General features: G+C 39.4%; 1 protein-coding gene across 2 annotated transcripts in view; it reads left to right on the top strand.

Moving 5' to 3' along the window:
• Positions 1–24492, top strand: part of map3k5 (mitogen-activated protein kinase kinase kinase 5) — an 84046-nt gene that overhangs the window by 51972 nt on the left and 7582 nt on the right. Inside the window, exons 11-25 of one of the 2 annotated variants that reach the window (XM_031322334.2) lie at positions 36–143; positions 1162–1214; positions 2188–2283; positions 4585–4666; positions 7507–7640; positions 10089–10216; positions 10975–11111; positions 12807–12912; positions 14606–14763; positions 17507–17684; positions 18704–18721; positions 19308–19485; positions 21088–21256; positions 21383–21565; positions 22821–22926. In XM_031322334.2, coding sequence (XP_031178194.1) covers positions 36–143; positions 1162–1214; positions 2188–2283; positions 4585–4666; positions 7507–7640; positions 10089–10216; positions 10975–11111; positions 12807–12912; positions 14606–14763; positions 17507–17684; positions 18704–18721; positions 19308–19485; positions 21088–21256; positions 21383–21565; positions 22821–22926 — 1834 coding nt within the window. The remainder of the gene's footprint in view (positions 1–35; positions 144–1161; positions 1215–2187; positions 2284–4584; positions 4667–7506; positions 7641–10088; positions 10217–10974; positions 11112–12806; positions 12913–14605; positions 14764–17506; positions 17685–18703; positions 18722–19307; positions 19486–21087; positions 21257–21382; positions 21566–22820; positions 22927–24492) is intronic. The other variant, XM_031322335.2, reaches the window with a different exon arrangement.

Below are 24492 nucleotides of genomic sequence, written 5' to 3'. Positions count from 1 at the left end.
AAGGAAGTAATCCGAAACATGTATCTCTTCTCCAGGTGTTGATATTAGAGCCCACGAAAGTATACCAGCCTTCATATTTGTCCATAAACAAAGACGTGGATGACAACACGGTGTCTATCTGGCATGTTGCTTCTGATGACAAGGTAGGTGTCCATCATTTATATCATCCAACAACTCCCCCCGAGTGCTTTTTCTGCTGTTTGTTCAATTCCTCTAAATTCTCTTCTGTGATTTGCACTGCAATTGACAAATTGTAATAATAATCCTGAATCTGAGATGAAACATAAAAAAAATTTAGGATCCATCCTCACCTTCTGCTATTCAAATACCTGCACAGACAGGTGTCTGGATGTGTATAATTGCATGGTTTGATAGACAATCAGCAACAATATTACACTGTCGGTCGTAGAGAAACAATGTACGCCGAATGGGAGATTTATGAACTTGTATTTTAAGTGAAGAAGCCATGTAAACTTACATCCATTATGGCTTGGCGCCCAATACAAAGTATGGGAAGATGCTAGTGTGTTAGCATTAGTATACATTATTTTGAAAGAGCTAAATGTTAATTAATCTGAAATTATATGCAGATACATTTTGTGCAAATGTAGAGGAAATATGATATAAAGGCTATTAGTAAACAAAGACTACTGTGCAAGGTGAATAATCATCATAACATAGCCACAGAAAATGCTTGTTTCTGATTGGTTGGCATACATTGCCATACATGTTTTTTTTTATCACACTGCAGGTAACCATAGCATCAATAATGATGCTTGACATTATGCAAATGAGTAAACTTATTAATGACTCATCATGTTTGCCAACAGAAGTTAACAGACGGATGATGATTGTCAGATTTCCTGTTTGGTTTTTATCTTTGGTTAGATGCTACGCTGCGATAATGGACTTTTGCTTCCTGTCATGAAGTTCTTTGTGTGTCTGTCTTGATTGTTTTCTCATATTGTAGTACATTATTGCTTACAGCAGCATATAAATAAAAGCTCTTGCTTATCAGAAATTGATCCCAGTAAATGTGCTACACTGACTTAATGTTTTTATAAAATGCATGTGCAATATCCAACTGCAATCAGTCTGTGTATTGATTGATTTAACCTCTCCCAGAAGCTGTTATGTTATTTGTTCTGATCTATCCTGCAGCACAAGGGGATCCATGAGTGGAACTTCAGCGCCACATCAGTACGAGGTGTCAGGTCAGTGTCTGCTGTCTTAAATGACACACTCATATTGAGAGAGAGAGAGAGAGAGAGAGAGAGAGAGAGAGAGAATTACAAAAGTACAGCATCATGAGCCAAACAAACATCTGCATTCACTGCTAACTGTAAACATGTAAGGGACTCACATTAGGACCTAACATGTTGTATGTGCAGAGGTATCTAAGCATTGCAAAAAAGCCTTTTATTAATTGCACACAACGTGCAGATTTTAGACACTATCACTTCACCTCTCACAGCTCCAAATGGTACCAGAGTGGAGTGTTAATGGGACCATTAATAGCACAGACAGTCTACCATGGACTGTCTTCATGATGTCTTTTCTCTGCATCTCCTTTTCCATGGTCCTCAAAGGAATTCAGTGTCAGATCAGTGGAAGGCTGTGCTTGCATGTTGCTAGGGAACCGACTCATTCTCTGTGCCCACTCAGCCTGCAGACAGTCAGCAGGACACAAAAGCAGCTCTGCGAGCAACAATATGAGCACAAATACAGTTGCTTCGTTGTCTGGCTTGTTCTGCAAGGCAGTTCTGGCCTTGGCATACGAAGAATTGGACAAGCGCTCATCCCAGCGGATAAAAGTTTCTATTTAGTTGTTGAATTGAAGCGCCTTTGTGCAGAAGTTCAGTATCATTTGATTTGACAATTTGCAAAACAAGTTTTGTGATTGTTCCAAATGCATTGTCCCGAAACAAACTCTCATAATGATAATACTGCATACTTACTGTGCATGTCAATAAGATGCATTGTTATTACATCCTGCAGCATTTGTCACATCTACTGGGGTTTATATTTTGATAGAGTGGCCCTCCACATGCAATGGCAGTCTTTTATTTCATACCCAGAGATTGATGGCTGATGGCATAAGTCAAGTGAAAGACCTCATTCATTCTCTGAATCATATCTGTTGTAACGGGATCATCATCAAACTAACTGTGATCCGTTTCTCCTCAGCATCTCCAAGTTTGACGAGCGCAGTGCCTTCCTCTACGTGCTTCACAATTCAGAGGACTTCCAGATCTATTTCTGTACAGAGATGCACTGTAAAAGGTCTGTTCTCAGTCTCTCTCTCTCTCTCTCCGTTTGTTTGACATCATTAAGCTCATAAAGGTCGTGTTTTAAACCGTCAGTAGATTAAGTGTTTTAGTATTCTAAATCTTTATTTAATGTGATGATAATGATATAATGACCTTTGCCTGCTACTTTGAAATTCATATTATTGGGTTTTATGAGCCAGTAATGGAAAATTAGCTTAAAATCAGAACACAACTGTCAAGTTATTACCTTTGGCACTAAATCTGAAAAGACAAGGTCTTTTGTGGTTTTGTTAATGGATACACTTTCAATAAGACGTATGAGTCTACAGCCATGCAAACAGCTCTGTGAGGCTTTACTCAGGTACAGTGGTGCTTTATTACATTTTACAATGCTAACATATGAATCAAATTTTACGGTACCACGTTCTAGTGCAGTCTTTATTAAGTGTTTTCACTAATGGCTTTATTAATGGTTAAGCTTTATAAATCAGTTATAAGCCATTTATTAGAACATTTTTGGGATTTTCAGGTTGTGAAAAATCTCTGTTACTACTCAGCTTCTGTAAAATGGCTGCAGAGGATCAGACCCAAAATACAGATGTTACCTGTGTCTGTCATTATAAACTCATGCTGGTTAGTTGTTCAAACCCACACAACTTTATTATAAACTCTAGCAGAGATCCCATTAATCCCATCCAAGTAAGATTTTGAGCAATCTCAATAAAGAATACTGTATATATGATGGAGTAAAATGATTTTCCAGCTTAAGGTAATTGGGGGGGGTAAAAGGAGAATATTGCATTGTAAGGGGTGAATTTACAACATTTAAACCCTTTATAAAGAGTGTCTTATTAGAAAGTGGTACCAATATTACAGCACAGTACATTACTTTTTTTTTTTTATCTTATAAGCTAATGACTGATTTCTTAATGTTAATATTGTGTTGTTTTATGTGTATTTTCTGTTTTGTGGTTTTGTTGGCTACCTGCCCAGGAAAACAGATGCAAATTAGCTGCCAGCTAACTGGTGTCATTATTTTTAATTGTGTGCCGTCCCTGCAAAAACAAACAATACATTTAAAAAAAAAATGTACCATTGAATGTATGTGATCTGTTTCTAGTAAATACATTTTTTAGGGTCACAGTTTCCCATGTTTCAAAATACAAGTACCCAATATTCAAAAACTATATTAAAATTGTTCAAATTCACTACGCTCAATTCGGATCTAAAGAGTCAAGTACACACACACACTGTACAACTTGGTAGAAATTTAGAAAATAGAGTTCAGTGTGTTGCAAAAGAGCACAGAAGCTCTGGGGATCGAACCACCAACACTACGATTAATGAACAACCTGCTCCAACAACCACTATTACTCACAAGAAACCCAATTATGAGTTTTATTCCCTAAAACCCAGCTGTCATTAAACCAACATTTGATTTATCTGATATATTTTTGATCATAAATATTTCTGTCAGTCTACAAAGACTGTAAAATCTCTCCCACTGCAGTGAGTGTATCTATACAGTAGTTAGGGCACTCTTGTCAGCTCTGAAAGTAGGTGGCAAGATTCGCACCTCTCCGTCACCACGAGCACACCTTGTTTCATTTCGACACCGTCGTGTTCCTTGCTAGCTGCTCGGTGAAGTACTGAACGTTCGCACTTGTGACTCTCACATCAGACACTCCCGAGCACTAACAGCTCCATTATGTGGAGTGTCAGTGAGTCATGCTGTTATGATGCTGCCTTTCTTTAATACAGAGAAACAAGGAGTGCCAGTGTGGAAGGGAGGAGTAGGAAGGAAGGAAGAAATAGGTGGTAAAAATTCTGTATGTTAAATGTGTTTCACTCTGACAATATATACAGTGTGTATATATGTATATATATATATATATATATATATATATATACAAAAAAGGCACTCGTGGCCAAACACCTGAGCCATCATTTCTTCTGTACCTTTTTGTAATGGGGAAATATGTTAAAGATAGGGATATACTTATTCTCTTGTTGTAAAGGCTCTGGTAACAGGTGCATTAATGATATTATAATAATAATAATAATAATAATAATAATAGATGATATCAGAATAAGAATCATATCCCTATCATTGGACCCCTGCAATGTCCAAAAACAGGCTACGGCCATGAGTCCTACCACTTCTCTTACCTGGTATCGATACCACGCTAAGCAGTACTCATTTTTTTATTTTTTTTCTTATTTTTTTTTTTAAATCAACTGTTCAAATACCTATAGACTCCACTGTGTATTTCTATGTTGTGTGTGATCTGTATTTTGGGCTTTTCTTTGGTAGATTCTGCGATATGGTCAACAGCATAGCCGAGGAGGCCTGGAAAGGTCCAGAGGAAGGAGACTGTGACAGCGACGCCTTAGAGGTGAGAGGACTGAAGACTATACTCAGCTATGTTTTTTAAAGTTTGATTATATATATATATATATTTAAATGTCTTTTTATGTTGCTTTAAAATGCATCAAAATGTCCTTCCTATAGTTTTAGTCATTGGTTCACCTGCACCAGAGCTAGTGGCGCACAGTTCCACTACTTTTACGTGCATATATTTACCTTAAAGCCTCTGAACGCCCACACAGGTGATTTCAGTTATTCTGGTTGATTAGACATCTGCTCAGGTTGAAGGAGGGCTGGAGCTTTCATGGGAACTTAGTAGGTCACAAATCTTCATCTACCAATAAGAATGATAAAGATGTCATTTGTCCTACCGTAACAGGTGCAACAAAGCTAAAAAAGAGACTCAGGAAGATGTCAATCAATCAGTCTAAACACACCCACACATTCCTGGGAAGAGGTCCAATCAGCCAGATTAACTCATAAAACACCTGTGTTCAGAGCCTTTAATTAAGCCTTTCAGTAAAGCCTCATACACAACTAATTCTCTTATTACATACAGGAATCCTAACATTGTCACCATGAAGGAAATAACATTTTATGGATCTGAAAAGTCCACTGGATTTTTCTCCAGCACAGATTGAGCAAAAATGCTAGGGCTGGGACGATATGCTTTTGTCTCGATTCGATTTATTCACGATACATGGGTGCCGATTCAATTTATTACGGTTTTCATTTATTGCGAGTCTAGAAGTAGTGTGATTTGTTAGTAGTGAGTATTGCAATTTTCTTTCCTTCTTTATCAAAAACAAAAGTTGAATAATACACTTCTAGAGACAATACACTACTGGTCAATAGTTTTGGGTCACTTACAAATTTCCATTCCACTCTATTACAGACAGAATACCAGCTGAGATCAGTTGCATTGTTTTTTTTAACCAGGGCAGCAGTTTTCAGATTACATTATGTGCTTACATCATTGCAAAAGGGTTCTCCAATGTTTTCTCAGTTAGCCTTTTAAAATGATATCAGAATAGTAAACAGAATGGGCCTTTGGAACATTGGATGAATGGTTGCTGATAATTGGCAATGTAGATATTGCATTAAAGATCAGCCACGTCTTTCTACAACAGTCCCTTTTGCAATTATGTAAGCACATAATGTAATCTGAAAAGTGCTGCCCTGATTAAAAAAACAATGCAACTGATCAGTCAGTCTGACATTTATTTCATTTGTAAAGAAGTACATAACATGGATTTTCTGCATTTTCTTCTTCCGCTCTGTTTTGCTGGAAACGGATATGATGTAGTCACCGTCAGCAGTACCATATAAACAGAAAAATATTATAAATCATTGATTTAAAAAATAATAATATACAATAATAATAATAATATAATATAATATATAATATATATATATATATATATATATATATATATATATATCTCGAAAGGAAAATAATCAATTTTAAAAATCACAATACAAAGGATTTTATCACTCTTAAAAAACACATAACCTTTCCTAATTCTACAGTAATGCAACTCTTTTTCAAAGCACGGGTGCCAAGAAATGATTAACCTGTTTGTTTTTGTACGTTGTTTTGTTACATCCTGTTGGGTATCTGTGGTGCACTTTGCATGCTTTTTAAATGTCACAGGAAATAAGATTTGATTGTGATGTCATCAAAAGAATTGCTGACAGAAAACAGTTCAAAACAGTTAAATAGCTTTGGGCAAGTTCCTTTTTAGTGCCAGTGATCTGACTATTTTTCATGCTTCCATCAAAAGACAAAGAAAATGCAACTTTCTAATGCAATGAAATAAGTTAGAAATAATGTATTTCCCTCGCTTTTTATAAAATAATGTCTTTATAACAAAATGTTGTGTTAAGCAGTCATTCACAATTTGCATTATACTAATTGGTTTGCAGCTGCAAACCCAGAGAACATGAACAGTAACCTGCTGAGATGAGTCTGGATTTTGGCTTGTGTGCTTTGTGTGCTTTTGACAGTACAGAACCAGACACCTGCTGCTGCTTCCCAGCGAAGCCTCGGGAAAAGAAAAGCTAATTACCCAAAAACGTTACCGCACCCCTTTTTATTGACTCCGTGGCGTGGCACAGATCAAATGTCGAACAGGTTTCTCTCGAGCTAGTTTTATGTCTGTGTTTGTTGCAGCATAAGCGTCCTCAGCCAAAATGTACCTCTGCTTTTGTCTCTAGCCTTAACTTACCATTTGTAACACAACCTGTCCTAAAACCAGGGTCTTAGCTTCGTGTAAATGATTCCGAAAGAAAAGTACATTAGTTTCTTTCTTACTGAGGTTTAATCAGAAATCAACGTAACAGGTTTCATGTAATCTGATTACAAAGAAAAGAACATTTGTTAAAGCGAACTAACAGATCAGTAATCAAATATATTTGTTTGGATTAAAAAATTGGATTTTGTGTTGGATTTGTCCAACACCAAAAAAAAAACAGGAGCACAATGCAGTAACTGGATTCTGTAACAAGAGAACAATAATCTTGCAAGGAATGGTACAAGTACACAAAAAAACATAGAAGAAAAGTAGGTTTACTATTTCCAGATTTACAGGTTTAGGTAATACAATAATCAGACTTTTTATTTTATGTATTTATTTGTAAGATATGCTTAAAAATTGGAATTTGGATTTGGTCTCTAGTGCTTTTTGTTCCTTCATTAAAAAAAACAACTCAGATTACAGTGTTATATTAGATTAAATTATAGAAGCCAACAAGTAAACATAAATTATTTCAATATTTCAGAGAATTTGGTTAACATGAATCTGTAATCACATACTATATATCTATACATACGACTACATGAGCGCTGCGTGCTTGCTGTCTCTACAGTACGACTATGAGTACGATGAGCACGGAGAGAGGGTGGTTCTGGGAAAAGGCACATTTGGAGTGGTGTACGCCGGGCGAGACCTCAGCAACCAGGTCCGACTGGCCATCAAAGAAATCCCAGAGAGAGACAGCAGGTGAGAATCTGTCCTGGTTTCTTCTCAGGAAAAGGTTGCCATGTTCCCTAATGATGGTTTCACACTGTTGCAACAGAATCATTATTTTTGTAAGGTATCTGTGAAATTCCAGTGACATAATGTAATCACTGTCATGTACAGTGTGAATAGTCTTGATGTTACTTACAGGTACAAGCATTTAAAAAAAAAAAAAAAAAAAAAAAGAAATGCCCTCGCTAGCAGTCAGTCTGCCTATTAGTAAGACTTCACCTTACAAGGATATTTGGTATAAATATTCATGGTTCCCTGGGGACAAATTTTAATATGTTTAATGACCCTGTAACTCTCTATCTTACACCACAAATCTGTCCAAATTTCACCTCAATTTTAACCCAGCGTTTTGGTCTAATAACTAATGGCCAGATTTACTGTACCCTGCAGCAATGGACTGGTGAATAGCGTGAATTGGCGGGAGAAATATGTATTGCGTGGCACACATACTCGAGTGCATGTAGGTGCGTCCTCGTGCGCATGCACAGTACAAACCGCTCTTAAAACATTCTTCCACAAAACTCTACAGGGAACCTTCAAAGTAAGTTTCCCACCTTTATTTAATGCATTTAACCCATCCTAATTAGTTAGGATGGGCCAAATGCAGAGGATACATTCGTCATATGTGTAAATGTACTTGGCAAATAAAAGAAATATTACCATTATAACAAGATATGTCCTTATTTAATTGGCAGATTGCCACGCATTTATGTTCAGACGAGGATAGTCTTATTTGATTTGAAGCCGGACATACTCATCAGGACATACTTGCAAATCTTGTCTTTATTATCCAGCACAAAGATTAAAATGACAGCCTAAATGTAAACACGTGGCTGAGCTGTTAATGCCTCCTCTTGTTCAGCACTGCTGTTGAGCATCATTAAGGAGAAGTGCTGCTTTCCTCCGACTGAGAGTGTGAAGCTCAAATCAGCAGTGTCCCTGGTGGTTTCTGGTTTTCAGTGTTCTGGAAACCACTTGAGTGACTGGTTAGTGGGGGAGCTGTGAAGGCGTACTCCCACCCTCTGACTTAAATTCCCACAAGTGTCTTTGCTTAAAACGCCTGTCTACTCATAGTACTACAGTATATACCCACTCATCTCAAATGGCAAGACTCTCTCACAGACTAGATGATTCCACTGCCACACTTTGTTACACTTATCACATCAGCAAGTCAGCAGGGTGACTTTTTTGGGGGGTAAATAATTCAGAAGTGGATTGAAAACTCAAGACAGGCAGAACGAGAGAGAGGAGGTGTGTGATTCATGCAGAGAGCAGAGTGAAAAGAAACTGCTGGTAACCATGTTTTCAGAGCACAGAGATACCTTTTGTTCTGGTCAGATCTCAAGTTTCAGCCTCACTGTTTTTGTTGTTTCTAGTTTATCCTTTAGGCTTGCAGCATGCCATCTACTCTATATCTATCTGTCATTCACTTTAAGGAAAATACACAGTGACAATGGCACCCCCATGAGCATTCTTTCTCTACTGAATAACTTAGAGCATCAATCAATGTATTGTCAGGTTAACATAGTTAGTACATAGTCCAGGTTATTGCTGAAAAAAATTTGTCAATCAACAGAAACATTAATCTGCAACAGATCTGGGTCATTTTATAAGCACAAATAAAAGTAAATCACTTGTCCTACCTCCTTAATGTGATTATTTTCTGGTTTTCTTAGACTTGATACTGAGACTATGATAGTGAACCGAATATCTTTCGGTTTCTGACTGTTGGTTGGACAAAAAGAAATTTAAAGACGTCACCATGGGCTCCCAGGACTAGTGACGGGTGATTTTTAAAGACTAAATGACTAATCATTTAATATTCTATGTATTGATTGATAATTTAAAAAAAATCATTAGTTCCTACTAATCTAATCTAGACTGTATTTCTGTAGGATTTGGTTGTTTTAGCCATTATACGTTATTGCTTAATTGTAGTTTTTTGTTTTTTGTTGTAATAGTTAGGAGTTTTTGCAATGTAAGGAAAGTCATGCAATTTCTAGCTTCAGTGCTTATATTTTGAAGGACTAATGATGTACAGTAAGTTCACTATAGTGGGAGTGGGTTCAATTGTTGAATCAGGAAATTTGAGAATGAAATTAGATTTTTTTTAACACATTTTCAACTAAATTTATGACCTAAAATTAAGATTTTTTTTAAAAGAAATTAATCATTTTGACTGACTCAGCAAGAAACCTTCAAGATCCCACCAAATAGGAAATAAAAAACTGTAAAGATCTGTATCTGTAGACACGAAAAATGGAGAAAATGAGAGAATACCGTTTATTTTTTGAGTGTTCAGTAAGTTCTCCGGTATTTAACCTTCTTTGTTCTATCAGCATGATATCCAGGATTGGTACTTTTCCAACCATATCTACATACACGACTGTAACATAGTGTTTGTTTTTTTTTACACAGGTACTCTCAGCCACTCCACGAGGAGATCGCTCTTCACAAGCACTTAAAGCACAAGAACATCGTCCAGTACCTTGGTTCAATCAGCGAGAACGGCTTCATAAAGATCTTCATGGAGCAGGTGCCTGGAGGTGAGACATGCTGTTGATGTTCTTATGAAGTGGAAATGAAAGATGGAATAGATTCAAGTGAGGGATACAAACAACTTGAAGTGTCAGAGAAAATTAGTGAGAGCACAGAATTAAATGAAAGGACAGGATGCTCACCAGGCGGCATATTCCGACTCCCAAGTATCTGTCTTAGAGAAATTCTTCAAGTGGCTGTTATTGCTTATCTGTGTGTGTTTTTCCTTCATCTTTTATCCTTTCCTGAAGATAAGAAATTAATACATTTGCACTGAACTAAATTGCCTTGGAGTGGATTTTTACAGTTCCAAAAAGGTCAAGCAATAACCAAAAAGTTACTTCAAACATCTTATTTTTTTTTTTTATTTATCCAGGTAAGTCGATTGAGAACAGAATCTCATTTGCAACGATGACCTGTCACATTCACACAGTTACACATTCATACCTGGAAGCTGCCCAGTACAACCACAGTCTGATCTGCTGGCCACTGAGCAGCTCCACTGGAGCGGTTGGTGTTAAGGGCCTTGCTTATATGAAACACATTTAATCCAGAAAAACAATATTTACACTCCTACTATGTGCAACTCATCACCCAAACTGTTTCTGAAATAAATACATAGAAAATAGTTTTCACATGATTTATCAGAAGTTTCGACATAGATAAAAAAAACTCAGTGACACTCGTGAGTTGCAGAACTGTTCTGCTGATCTCAGGTCAGAGTAAATGTATTTATCGTTGTTGTACTTTGTCCCGTGGCGTCCAGGGAGTCTGTCTGCACTGCTGAGGTCCAAGTGGGGCCCTCTGAAAAACAACGAGTCCACCATCGGTTTCTACACTCGGCAGATCCTGGAGGGACTCAAATACCTGCACGACAACCAGATAGCACACAGAGACATCAAGGTGACCAAACACAAGTTTTTGTACAATTCATATTTTGTACCATCATATGCTTCTTGCAGGTTCAATTCCAGAAAGACATAATTTAGAGAATTTAGAAAAAAAAACGTTTATAATGTGTTTAAATTCTACGAACCAGGCTGTGTAAGACCTGGGTAGTTAGCATGAGCAGTTAGGGCTACAGTGGCTGAACAGACAGGGAAAAAATAGTGCACCACCTGCAGAAATCTAGACTTCCCAGGGGTAAAGATGTCAGCACTGGCCAGAGGCCACACTGTTTGATTGACAGGTTTTTGCTCTGCAAAAACATCATGAGAAGTTAATAAAAACTGAAGATAAACAAAAGATGGACAGACTGCTCATAACTATGACAGACTAGAGGTTTGTAAGGCGAATACATTGTATGTTTCATTACAAGTAAACTATATCTGCTTTAATTTAAAATGTGTAAGCAAAAGGAAACGTGTACAGAGGAGTAAAATAATTACAAGAAAATGCAAAAACAAAAGACCAAAAAAGAAAAATGATAAAGCCACGCAGACACAAAACCACAAACACAGACATGCACAGACAGACACACAATAAGTAATGTAAGTAATATAGAGTAACAAATGATAGAAAATGTATAAAGAGTAGTGATTTAAAGGTGTGATACAATACAATATACTTCATTGTCCCCTTAGGGAAATTAGTTTTGGACTCAAAAGCTGCCCACATAAATACATGCCGTGACAGTTATGAACAAACAACACTGCACCAACTGCACCAGTCACAACAATAAATTGCACATAAAGTATTGCACACAAAAACATATTGCAGCTGTCATGACCTGGCTCAAAGGTATGACAAAAGGTGGAGAACACACGTTCGCTCAATTAAATCAAATGTATTTAAATAAGTGTAAACGTGCAATTGGTTTATCAGTAATGTGTGTAGTGTATGGATGTGTGTAGGTGTATCAATGTTAGAACGCAAAAGTCACTAAACCCAAAATCCAAACAAACCAAGCAACCTTGAGGAGGGAGAGAGGAAGAGGGACTCCCCAGGCACTCCTATTTATGGACATGTGAGCAACCAGTTCCTCCAGGTGTCAATCATCAGTCCTTATTAGCCAATCCCCAGATCCCAGCAGCCAAAGGGACTTAATAGGTCTTAAGGCCTAGGAGCCGTCACACACCTAACACATATTTACCTCACCGCAAATTAAAACACCCTGAAACTTATTGCACAAGTTAGGGTTAGAGTGAGTTACATGCTTCACTGCTTTTCTCGTGACTCTCTGCACAGTCAATTTGATTTGGTGTGCATGCATTCCAAGAGCGTCCCCGCTGCTCTGAGCATTTTAGCATTTTCTTTATAGCTCTTCATCTACAACAGTAATACTAACTTCCATGTTTCTTATGTAAAATCCCCTCCCTGATTTATCCCAGTTATAACAAACCAACACTGATAACACTTCCATCACAGACAGTCATTAAGGTCAGCAGCCTCTTCCTCACGCACCCTCCTGATTCAACAACACGGCCATATAAGCATCATTAGTGGCTCGTAAATGTTAATCACCTTGTTTTGACTGGGATGTCACGCAGTGTGTCACTTTCGAGTATTTGCCTGCACCTCACAGTATCTCAATATAATCATGGAATTAGCGAGGGGATTGGGTTTAACAGTTCTCACGGATGTCTTTTCAATCCGCAGGGCGATAATGTTCTCATCAACACCTACAGCGGCGTCCTGAAGATATCAGATTTTGGCACATCAAAGAGGTTGGCTGGGATCAACCCTTGCACAGAGACTTTCACAGGTGGGTTTGCTCTGACCCACTGACTGACAGGCTTTTTGTTCACACAAACCCTCAAGAATGTTTGAAAAGTCCCATTTTAGTGAAACAACAAGAGACCAAACTTTGCTCAGTAGTGGCCAAAATTAAAGCTGAGCAGTGACGTAACCCCGTACAGATAATACTTGTTTTTCAGAGCAGTAATCCAGTAAGTGATATCACTGATAATACCTGGCTGTTGCTGCATCTGGCAGCTGATTGGAACAGACAGAGAGTTACCCTGAATGGTGGAGCTCTTTCAGGAAACTGGGCTACTCCTTTTTATAGCCTACGCCGGCTATAAATGCGTCCCTGCCCTGTTTTTAGCTCAGCGTCTACACAAGCTTCTAAAAGCAGCAAACTCTGCCCAGCAAGCTATATTTAGAACAAAAGAGTCCTTTGACTTGGGAGCTGAAAAATGTTACTTTGGACGGAGCTGTGATCAGTTGAAGACACAGAGGCTTTTTCCTGCTGCTCGCACAAGACCATAAGCCGTGTTTAAAGCTCTTGTAACCTGACTAGTCATTTACAATAATTATGTCATCACTCAGGACAGACTAGACAAATTTATAATTAGGCTTAATGTAAGCTTTATTTTTATTTTTTTCATACGCTGTTGATGTCACATTTACTGACTAAAACATTTTGTGGCCTTATAACATGTATTAAAGACACATTTTCCTGAGCAGTCATCTGCAATGCCTATTTTACCTTTTAGTGTCATACATGGAGCTGTTAAGTGCAAAAAAAAGAGCAAGAGTATATTTATTTTTGCCTCAAGCAGAGAGTTGGACACACTTGCTTCTGCTAATGACTTATGTAGTTTGCATTGAGATTAGTTAGCTTTTTTACTGCACATTGCTGACAGAGTCGCAGGCAATCATTTATGTATTCATGTATTAATTTACTTATTTATCAGGCTTGTTGGGCGGTTATTTGATCAAAAGAAGACTGTTGTACAAACATAACAGATGACACCTTAAGAACAACCTTAAAGGGATAGTTCAACATTTTGGGAAGCAACACTAATTCACTTATTGAGAGTGAGATAGAACATAAATAGGAAGCTGCAGCCAGTTGTTTTATCTTAGCATAAAGACTGGTAATGGGGGAAACCGCTTATATGGCAGCTTAAAGAAATATTGTACTTTGACATTTTGGAAATATGCTGATTGCTTTCTTGAGAAGATTGATACCACTCTCTCTTTCTGTCCGTCTAACATCAAGCTGGAGCTAGGAGGTTATTATATATATATCTCCAAACATCTCCCACAACATCTCTAAAGCTTTTTTTAAAATCCCTACAAAGGCTAAATTATAAAATTGACAATTTGCAGTTTTACAAGGGGTCATGGTCTAGACTATTTATTGGCCTGGAGCAGTTGCCAGGAAACTAGAAGGGACTCCAGGAAGTTATTGGTCTCAGAGCCAGAGCCTCAGCAAGAAAGCAAATAAGTGTTTCCCAAAATGTTGTTAAAGCAAAAGAGATCTGAAAGTGCCAACAGTGAATTAATAAAACTAACACATCCAGATCCAAATATATCTGATAACTTGACAGCCAAGTGAGACTGCATCGAGTTTCTGCAGGAAATAATTATACACCCTGAAAGTATTTTTAGCAATATCTGCTCAAACACTGAAACATTCTATGTATTTATGTAAATGTTTGTTTGTCCAGGCACATTGCAGTATATGGCTCCTGAAATCATAGACAAGGGTCCTCGGGGATACGGCAAGCCAGCGGACATCTGGTCTCTGGGCTGCACCATCATAGAGATGGCAACTGGGAAACCACCTTTTTATGAACTGGGAGAGCCGCAGGCTGCTATGTTCAAGGTGAGAGACAGTACGGTAATAAATTCCATGCTCCCACTGGGTAATGCATTTCATTTTTGCAAATGGGTTGAAGAAAGCAGGTCAACATCTGTTTCTGTAGTGAAATCTTCCATAAAGTGTTGGACAACAGGGACAATAAACAGCTGCAGCTCTGACTTTGAAGTATCTGATATATATATGTTTTGTTTTTTTAAGATAACTAGTGCAGTGCCCGTTCAAAACATGCCTGTTTGGAATGGGCTGATTGCTTGGCCTCCTGTATTGCTGCTTGCAGCTTTCTCCAGAACCATTGCACTCCGAAAAATAACTTACAGAAGGACCCAAAAGCAACTGTAGGCCTATACTACTGACTTACTCTGTACTTGTAGGTAAACATTGTACTACTACATTTAGCCTACCTGACAGAACGTTGCAGATTCAGATTCTACTCACAAAATACCACAGTTCAAATACGACGCATTAAATTATCCAGCATTGTATTAGAGTTGGAAAATCTCCAACTTGAAGTACATTGTGCTGTGATAATGCCTCGCTTTTTACTTAAGTAAACATTTGAAAGCAGAACTTGTACTGTTCAGTCACAGGCGGTTTTACCATACAGCATAGGTAAAGCGCCTCGTGAAAGTGTGTTCTTTTTGTATTTTGTCATCTTTTTATAAAACTCAACCTGCAACACATGTTGCAGCACGGTTCAATCAGGCGCGGATCAGCTGCGGCTCATCTAGAGATTCGGCGTGTCCCCATTTTTCCATGTAGCAGTCACACGTCATGGTAGTTTTTAGGCCATGTGGGGGCCGGGCGGTAGAAGCATGGAACCCAGCTCAGCAGAGCGCAGACCGGCCGGAGAAATGTGCGTAACCGCCGGCAACTAAAACAACATGCTGGAGAGCACCAACCTGTAACAAATAATGCAGTGCGGCTCAATTAGTCGCGGTTCGGCTGCGACTCATCTGGAGAGTCAGCGTGTTCCCCATTTCATCATTTGCATGAAGGGTAGACAGCAATCACTTTTTGGCTGATGAACCGTTTTTGGCATGACACCGGTACCTGGTGAACCGCAATCAATGAGCCTTGTAAGGATGTAGCAAATCCCTGCTGTTGTACTGCGCATGTGTGGGGACACGCACACAGAGATTCCTCGATTTATAGATAGATGTTGCTGGCTATGAGTTTACCACCATCTTCCTGTTATCACTGCTTTGTGCACTTGCTCAGACACGTGTTTCTCTATACAGCAATGATTAGTTAAAAGTCTAATCTAAATATTGCAAAGTCAGTGCAAGAAAATATTTTTGTCATTTATAATTTAAACTTTATTTAACCTCAAGAACTATTAAAGGTCACGCTATCATAGGAAAATTGATGGTGGGATGGTCAACATGTTGTAGAGATCATACCTTAAACTTCTAACTAGTTTATTCTTATTACTTAGTTTCATATAAGTTTAAATATAATATTTGTGCACAGCCAGTTCTGCACTAGACCTCCATGATTGGATCAGACATGATTTAATAGGTGTACTGTAAGACAATTAGCTTTTATCAGCCCTCAAACCGACAGTTTGACTGACACATTCAAATTATGGAAACCTACAGTACATGCAAACCGTCAGAGCCTGGACCTTTAAAATCCACCATGTTCACTTTGTTCATCACCTAATGCTCACTATATGCTTTTAAGAAAAGTTACTTTCCCGCGGCTAAATGAATAAGAAAAACGCCATCAAATGAAAAAAATCAGTGAGTCTGGCGTCTGCACTTATCAGTTTCTTTTTATGGAAACAAAACCAGGGAATCAGCTGTTATGCACCTGCACTGCGTCGCCACCTGCGTGCTGTAACATGATCGAGCTCAGTAGAAACTCCAAATATTGTCTATGCACAAACGCTTGTTTGAACACAAACAAACATGTGTAGCTCATTGAGAGGAACCGTCACAGACTCCCTTATGTTTTGTTTCTTTCCAGTTTCTGTGTGCACAGGGCTTTGTATGCAATCTTTTACTCGCTCATTTTACACTGTGTATTTGCTTTGGGTGGAAATGTAAAGTGCTCCACACTAATGAAACATTATTCTCAGCCATGTGTAGCCCATTAAACACAGTAAAGATGTTTAAGGGTTGTCTGGACAACATTATAGCACTCCTGTCAAAGCTGTGAATCATGGAATTTTCCATAAGATGTCGTTGAATAAAAAGGGCTGTGAGTTCAAACAAGAAGGCGTATGTTACTGCGCAGAATATAACTTCTAGTAAACACAACATAAAAGCAGAAGCTGGGATCTCCTCACATTTTATTGATAAAGATCACAGACGATGCAATTACAGTCGTATCACCTCCATCTCTTTCATGTTATGCCCGCACTTTGCATGGTGTGTAGAGTTTTCCCAAATAGTAAAACAGTGCCTTATATACTCTTCACTCATCCTTGTGGAATGTCTCCAGGGTGGAGCATCTCACTGCTAATCTTAAGCCTACATTCCTCAACAGCAACAGCAGGAATTTCAAGCGTTCTTATTGTCGTGAGAGTCTCGAGCTTGAACTTTGCGCGTTATTGTCCTGAAGCATAGTTCACTTGGGAAACACTCGCTTTACACTTACTGTAATTTGTCTCCTCAAATCAAATAGTTTACCCCGAGAGTAAGACATCTCAAGGAGCTTTTCAGAGGCCATATGATCTGTTTTTTTTTTTTTTTTAAAACTTGTGTTTATCTGTTTGAACTCAACGTGTGTCTTTTGTCTGCAGGTGGGCATGTTTAAGATCCACCCAGAGATCCCAGAGTCCATGTCGCCGGAGGCCAAAGCCTTCATCCTGCGCTGCTTTGAGCCCGACCCGGACCGCCGTGCCACTGCCCTCGACCTGCTCACCGATGAGTTCCTCACCGTCACCAGCCGCAAGAAGAAGAGCAAGGGCAACTTCACAGGTCGGTTCAGTTCAGTTTAGTTCAGCAGCTCAGAATGCCTTGTGGATGATTTTCTACTTAATTATTTATTTGGATCTCCATTAGCTTCCATGAAGTTATAGCTAGGTTTCCCGGGGTCAACATAAGGTGATAAAAATAAATGGCATTTGGTTGAACGAACCAAATACGAACATCAAGAAAGTTATGGAATAGTTCGACATTTTGGAGAATATCCTTTTTTTTTTATTTATTTTTTTTTTTTTTTTGCAGAGGAGCTCAGCTTAGCATAAAGAAACAGGGGGAAACAGCTAGCCTGGCTCTGTCCAAAGGTAACAAAATCCACCTACTACTAATAGCGGCTCTAAAGCTCAGTAATTAACATGTTATATCATATTTGTTTAATACTTAGAAAAACTAAACTTTAAAAACAACAGCTCTGGGTTTTACGGCGGATCTATTTATTGGCCGGGAGCAGTGACATCGCCAGACAACTTCACGCTTGCGACAAGACGCCAAATAAACATAGTGGTGGACCTTTTGACAGAGCCAGTCTTTATTCAGCTTCATATTTTATTTAACAGTCATGAGTGTGGTATCGATCCCTTTCATCTAACTCTCGGCAACAAACTGAATAAGCGCAAATGTTGAATTATTCCTTTAACAGATTTGGCTTATTTAAAGGGTAAATACAAACAATTATAAAAGAAAAAGAAAGCAGTTTCCTAAATTGACCACTTATGGGAAAGCAGACCACATCTAAAGATTGAGAAATGTTAAAAAAATGTTTAGACAAATAATGATCAGCCATCAGTCCCCTGCTATACTGTATCTATTGAATAGATATGTGGTTATCATGCAGCCTGAACACACCCTTCCACCGCGCTGCAGTGATGCTATCATGTGTCCTGGCAACAGGACCAAAGATAAAAACTTGTGCCTCTCTGCATACTTGGAAATGTTATTCTGCCAGTCTTACATGGAAATGTTTTGTTCTCGGTTAACTGCTGACGCATATTTTATGTGTATTTTGTCCACCACAGCTCTGTCTCCGGGGTCTGGTGAGTTACTTTCCTCTCTAAACGTCTTCTTCTTTCAGACATATTTGCCACTACAGGGACTACTTTACAATCTGGATGTCAGTTCTGTGAAACATCTGCCTGCTTCACTGAGGAGTATCTAGGCTACAGTTTTCTTTTCTTTTTTCTGCAAGTGGCTACCTTATCTAGTCTGGCACGACTCTGCCCTTTCCAAGAACTCAAAATAGACATTGCACACCATGACTTCTTTCTAAATTATTAAATGTCTTCATAATCCCTGTTTCATAATTTATACACAATGGCTGTAATTTGCTGCCAGATATATCAGATATCTTCTCCCTAAACATGATGCGAGAATATTATCAGATTTTTCTTTGTGTCTTTTCTGAAAAGGAAGCCAATTTTCCATTAGCACTTTCACAAATTTCACCCTCTTCACGGCTTTAGCTCTTTTTGTAATGGAAGAACAGCTCCGACTTCCTGATTGGTACAGAAAGCCTCCTTCTGTCCTGTACAAAGTAAACAGAAAGTAAAACATCCGATTATTAGTGTTTAAATGATGCAACAGTCACCTTTTGAGGCTTCTTACGTTCGCCGTGTCCTTCAGAGTACCTGCGCAGTATCTCCCTGCCGGTGCCAGTGGTGGTGGAGGACACCAGCAGCAGCAGTGAGTACGGCTCCGTCTCCCCTGACAACGACCTCAACTCCAATCCTTTCATCTTCAAGCCCAGCGTGAAGTGCTACAGCGAGAGGGATGTCAAGGGGCCCAGGTCCCTCTTCCTCAGGTAGGATCGGTTGTCTTTGTCAAAGTAAATGAGGTCACGGTGGTCTTTTATTTGTAATCATTGGTCATTTTGCTTCACCTCAGATTGACATAATGTTATCTTACTGATTGTAGTATCGATAAATACTTAGCTGATTGTCTAGGTCAGGGGTGTCAAACGCACAGCCCGCCAAAGGGTCCAATCAGGCCCACTGGATGACTTTGCAAAGTGGGAAAATTGCAGAGAAGTAATTAATTCCAATTCCAAATTTACCACTTTAATCTCAGAGAATATCCAAGTTCTTTTTCTGTAAATTTACAACTTTAATGTTATTGTTGAATACTACCTCTCTCTCCCGGGTCCGTAACATTATTTTATTTTTCTACAATAGCCTTAGAACACTGCCGTAGCAGAAGTCACTTGCGTTTGCCAACATCAAGCTGACAAGAAACTCTGGCAGATAAAGTTTCTGATCTCTCTCAAGTGGTTTACTGGTCTGGCCCACTTGAGATCAAATTAGGGGTATGTGGCCCATGAACTAAAATGAGTTTGACACCCCTGGTCTAGATGAAGCCCTGAATTTATCCTAATGCAAACACTGTGTTAGTTCCCCACAATAGTGTAAATCAGTGCTCCCCATCCTTTTTAGCTTGTGACCCCTTAAAAACAAAGCAATATTTAATATACCCAAGCAGTGGATATGAATCTAATTTGGGGGAATATTTGGTATGGAAATTATCAAGTTTAAACATATTAAACAATATGTAAAATGTAAAAGTTGATATCAGCTGTCAAAAAAAAACATTGGATGCACTTTGATGATTTGTATAAAAGTATAGGAAGACAATCATGATAAAAATGTAACATTATGATAAAATGTAAACATGATCAGTTATGTTCAATCAATCAATCAATCAGTCAATCAACCAATCACTTTATTTGTCCCAAAGGGCTATTGGTTGCTCAGCCGTGAAACCGAAACAAAAAGCACATAACACATAATAGAAATGGGTGATATAATATAAAACCATAACTTTTTCTAAAATGTTTAAAGCATATTGCACTTTTGATCCACCCAAAGCAAAGGCATATATTTTACATTTAGTTTTTACATATATTAAGAGCTTTACATGCATATTTGTATACAAACTATGTTGTGGGAGCTGCATCCATCCATCCATCCATCTTCGTCCGCTTATCCGGGGTCGGGTCGCGGAGGCAGCAGCTCCAGCAGGGGACCCCAAACTTCCCTTTCCCGAGCCACATTAACCAGCTCCGACTGGGGGATCCCGAGGCGTTCCCAGGCCAGGTTGGAGATATATCCCTCCACCTAGTCCTGGGTCTTCCCCGAGGCCTCCTCCCAGTTGGACGTGCCTGGAACACCTCCCTAGGGAGGCGCCTTACCAGATGCCCAGACCACCTCAGCTGGCTCCTTTCGACGCAAAGGAGCAGCGGCTCTACTCCTCCTCATGGATGACTGGGCTTCTCACCCTATCTCTAAGGGAGACGCCAGCCACCCTCCGCCAGCCACCCTCCTGAGGAAACCCAATTTGGCTCGCTTGTACCCTGTAGCTGTATTATAATAAATTAAAACAAATCCGAAATCTTTTCTTTTCTATTCAGCATTCCAGTGGAGAACTTCGAGGACCACAGTGCTCCTCCATCTCCCGATGAAAAAGATTCAGGCTTCTTTATGCTTCGGAAGGACAGCGAGAGACGAGCCACACTGCACCACATCCTGACCGAGGACCGGGACAAGGTGGTGGCCAACCTGTTGGAGGCCCTCACACAGGTCGGTTACGGAAGGCACCATCAGTCAACAATAGACAGATAAATCAAGAAATGGATACTTCAAATATAAAAATCCTCAACCTTTCCTGTCATGACTTCTATCCCCATCTTACGCTCTCCCCTGCAGGGCCCTGAGGAAAAGCTGAAGCCTCAGCACATCTCCGCCCTCGTGGTCAGCCTGGCCGACTTTGTTCGCATGGCGGACAGAAAAATCATCGCCAACACGTTGTCTCAACTCAAGCTGGAGCTGGACTTCGACAGCACAGCCATCAGTCTGCTGCAGGTCGTGCTGTTTGGCTTCCAGGACGCTGTAAGTATTAACAAGATAAATGATTGTTTAGAGCAGTGGTTGTCAACCTTCTTTGGGCCAGCCCCCCTATCCATTATCCAGCAGCATGTCATTCCCTCTCTCTCTCCCCTTTCATGTCTTCAGCTGTCCTATAAATAAAGGCCTAAAATGCCCAAAAAAATGATCTTTTTTAAAAAAAAAAACGCCCCCCTTTCCAAAATATTGCTTCCAGCTCCCCCCCATCATCCTCTCAGCGCCCCCTGGGGGGCTGTACCACACCCGTTGAGAAACACTGGTCTAGACGGTCAAGAAGGAAGTCATTGCAGGAAATCTCAGCTATATTTAATCTTGCATCTAATCCTTATGAATTAAACAGCAAATACTCCACATCTCTCTGCGGCAAACAATCCAATGTTTGACTATATTTTCTTCAGTTTACCTAAGGATCAGGTTTGCAGCAGTGAAAACACAAACTGTGACTTTTAGGCTTTAGTTGTTGCTGAAATTCTCCTCACAAGCTGCTCATTTTCTCCTGCACCTGTAACATGTGATTTCCTGTCTATTATCCTATTCCCTATTTGTAGGCAGAGCTGCTCTCAGCCTCTTCAAAAACCATGTGCTCTGAACAATTTGGTATAATTGTTGTTATTTAACATGAGCTGCAGAAAGCAGCAGGCTGCCATGTTGCTGCTCTCCCTGCACAGGGACCAGACAGATAACTAACCTTTTAGTGAGGCTATAAAAAGGGGAATCTGTCAGCTGCTCTCTCCCTCAGAAATGCAGTTATGTAGATGAAATGACACAAGCAAGTGGTTGTTTTCATATTTGTAAGGAGTGTTGCGTAATCCTGCAAGAAGATGGAGCTCTGATGCCTCCTGTTGGTCATCAGTGCAAACAATTTAGAGAAGAAGAAGAGTCATGCAGCTGGGAAGATTCATAGTTTGGTTTTTGTCGTGCAATTGTTCAGAAGTACAATAATACATTTTATATAATATAATAAAATATGTTAAAATATCAGCAAACATAATATGATGCTTTGTGGACATTTTTGGTCATTGCAGCAGAAGATACGGAGGTAAAAGAAAAAAGAGCTTTAAAATGAAATATGCAGGAAAATAAGGGAGCATCAACTATGTTAAGTAGAATTTCAAGAATGAAAATTGTGTAGAAAGATTGTGTAAATAAATGAAATATGTATATAAAAAATATGCCAATAATATGAAATGTATTCAGTATGAAAACACAGTACTTTAACTATGAAACTTCCCGTCGTCAGGTAAACAAAGTGCTGCGAAACCACAACATCAAGCCTCACTGGATGTTCGCTCTGGACAACATCATCCGCAAAGCTGTGCAGACCGCCATCACGATCCTGGTGCCAGGTAACATCATCAGTGTATGGAGCAGATCACCTCTAAATAGGTTGTCAGTCCCTCAGGGAAGCACTGACTGTCTGATAAAAATAGAAGCTGTGGTGGGAGTTCTCCATGGAAGCTACAGTAATCACAGCTTTTTGTTGAATGACATGTATTTGGGTGGCTGCTGGGGATGTTCAGTGATGACAACTAATACGCTGAAATCATCCACATGAGCACAATAGAGTGTTAGCACTAGTTAGTATCCTGTGTTGAGAAGCCCACTTAACAGAAGAGCATTACTGTAGCTCCAAAGTAAGAATGGGAGAACCTGTAGCTAAGCTATAAGTGCGACTAATGTGTAACTGAGTCTGGCAGTTTGTGTATTTTTGCAGGGGCTTACACAATGTGATGCAATCACTTGATTAAGACAATTGATGATGATGATGAATCATTTTATTTTGGTTAACATACATGAAATAAACAATAATTTACCACAATTTGCCACCATATCTAACCGGGTGGGTGGTGATGGCGCAGTGGCTATGACACATGCATATGGTGTGGGAGAGCCGGGTTCAATTCCCACTGCGATACATCAACCATTGTGTCCCTGAGCAAGACACTTAACCCCTAGTTGCTCCAGAGGCGTGTGACCTCTGACATACAGTGAGGAAAATAAGTATTTGAACACCCTGCTATTTTGCAAGTTCTCCCACTTAGAAATCATGGAGGGGTCTGAAATTGTCATCGTAGGTGCATGTCCACTGTGAGAGACATAATCTAAAAAAAAAAAAAATCCAGAAATCACAATATATGATTTTTTTAACAATTTATTTGTATGATACAGCTGCAAATAAGTATTTGAACACCTGTCTATCAGCTAGAATTCTGACCCTCAAAGACCTGTTAGTCTGCCTTTAAAATGTCCACCTCCACTCCATTTATTATCCTAAATTAGATGCACCTGTTTGAGGTCGTTAGCTGCATAAAGACACCTGTCCACCCCATACAATCAGTAAGAATCCAACTACTAACATGGCCAAGACCAAATAGCTGTCCAAAGACACTAGAGACAAAATTGTACACCTCCACAAGGCTGGAAAGGGCTACGGGGAAATTGCCAAGCAGCTTGGTGAAAAAAGGTCCACTGTTGGAGCAATCATTAGAAAATGGAAGAAGCTAAACATGACTGTCAATCTCCCTCGGACTGGGGCTCCATGCAAGATCTCACCTCGTGGGGTCTCAATGATCCTAAGAAAGGTGAGAAATCAGCCCAGAACTACACGGGAGGAGCTGGTCAATGACCTGAAAAGAGCTGGGACCACCGTTTCCAAGGTTACTGTTGGTAATACACTAAGACGTCATGGTTTGAAATCATGCATGGCACGGAAGGTTCCCCTGCTTAAACCAGCACATGTCAAGGCCCGTCTTAAGTTTGCCAATGACCATTTGGATGATCCAGAGGAGTCATGGGAGAAAGTCATGTGGTCAGATGAGACCAAAATAGAACTTTTTGGTCATAATTCCACTAACCGTGTTTGGAGGAAGAAGAATGATGAGTACCATCCCAAGAACACCATCCCTACTGTG

The sequence above is a fragment of the Sander lucioperca genome, chromosome 19, assembly GCF_008315115.2.
Source record: "Sander lucioperca isolate FBNREF2018 chromosome 19, SLUC_FBN_1.2, whole genome shotgun sequence".
In the NCBI taxonomy this organism is placed as follows: Eukaryota; Metazoa; Chordata; class Actinopteri; order Perciformes; family Percidae; genus Sander; species Sander lucioperca.
This window is presented reverse-complemented; position numbering and strand designations above follow the sequence as displayed.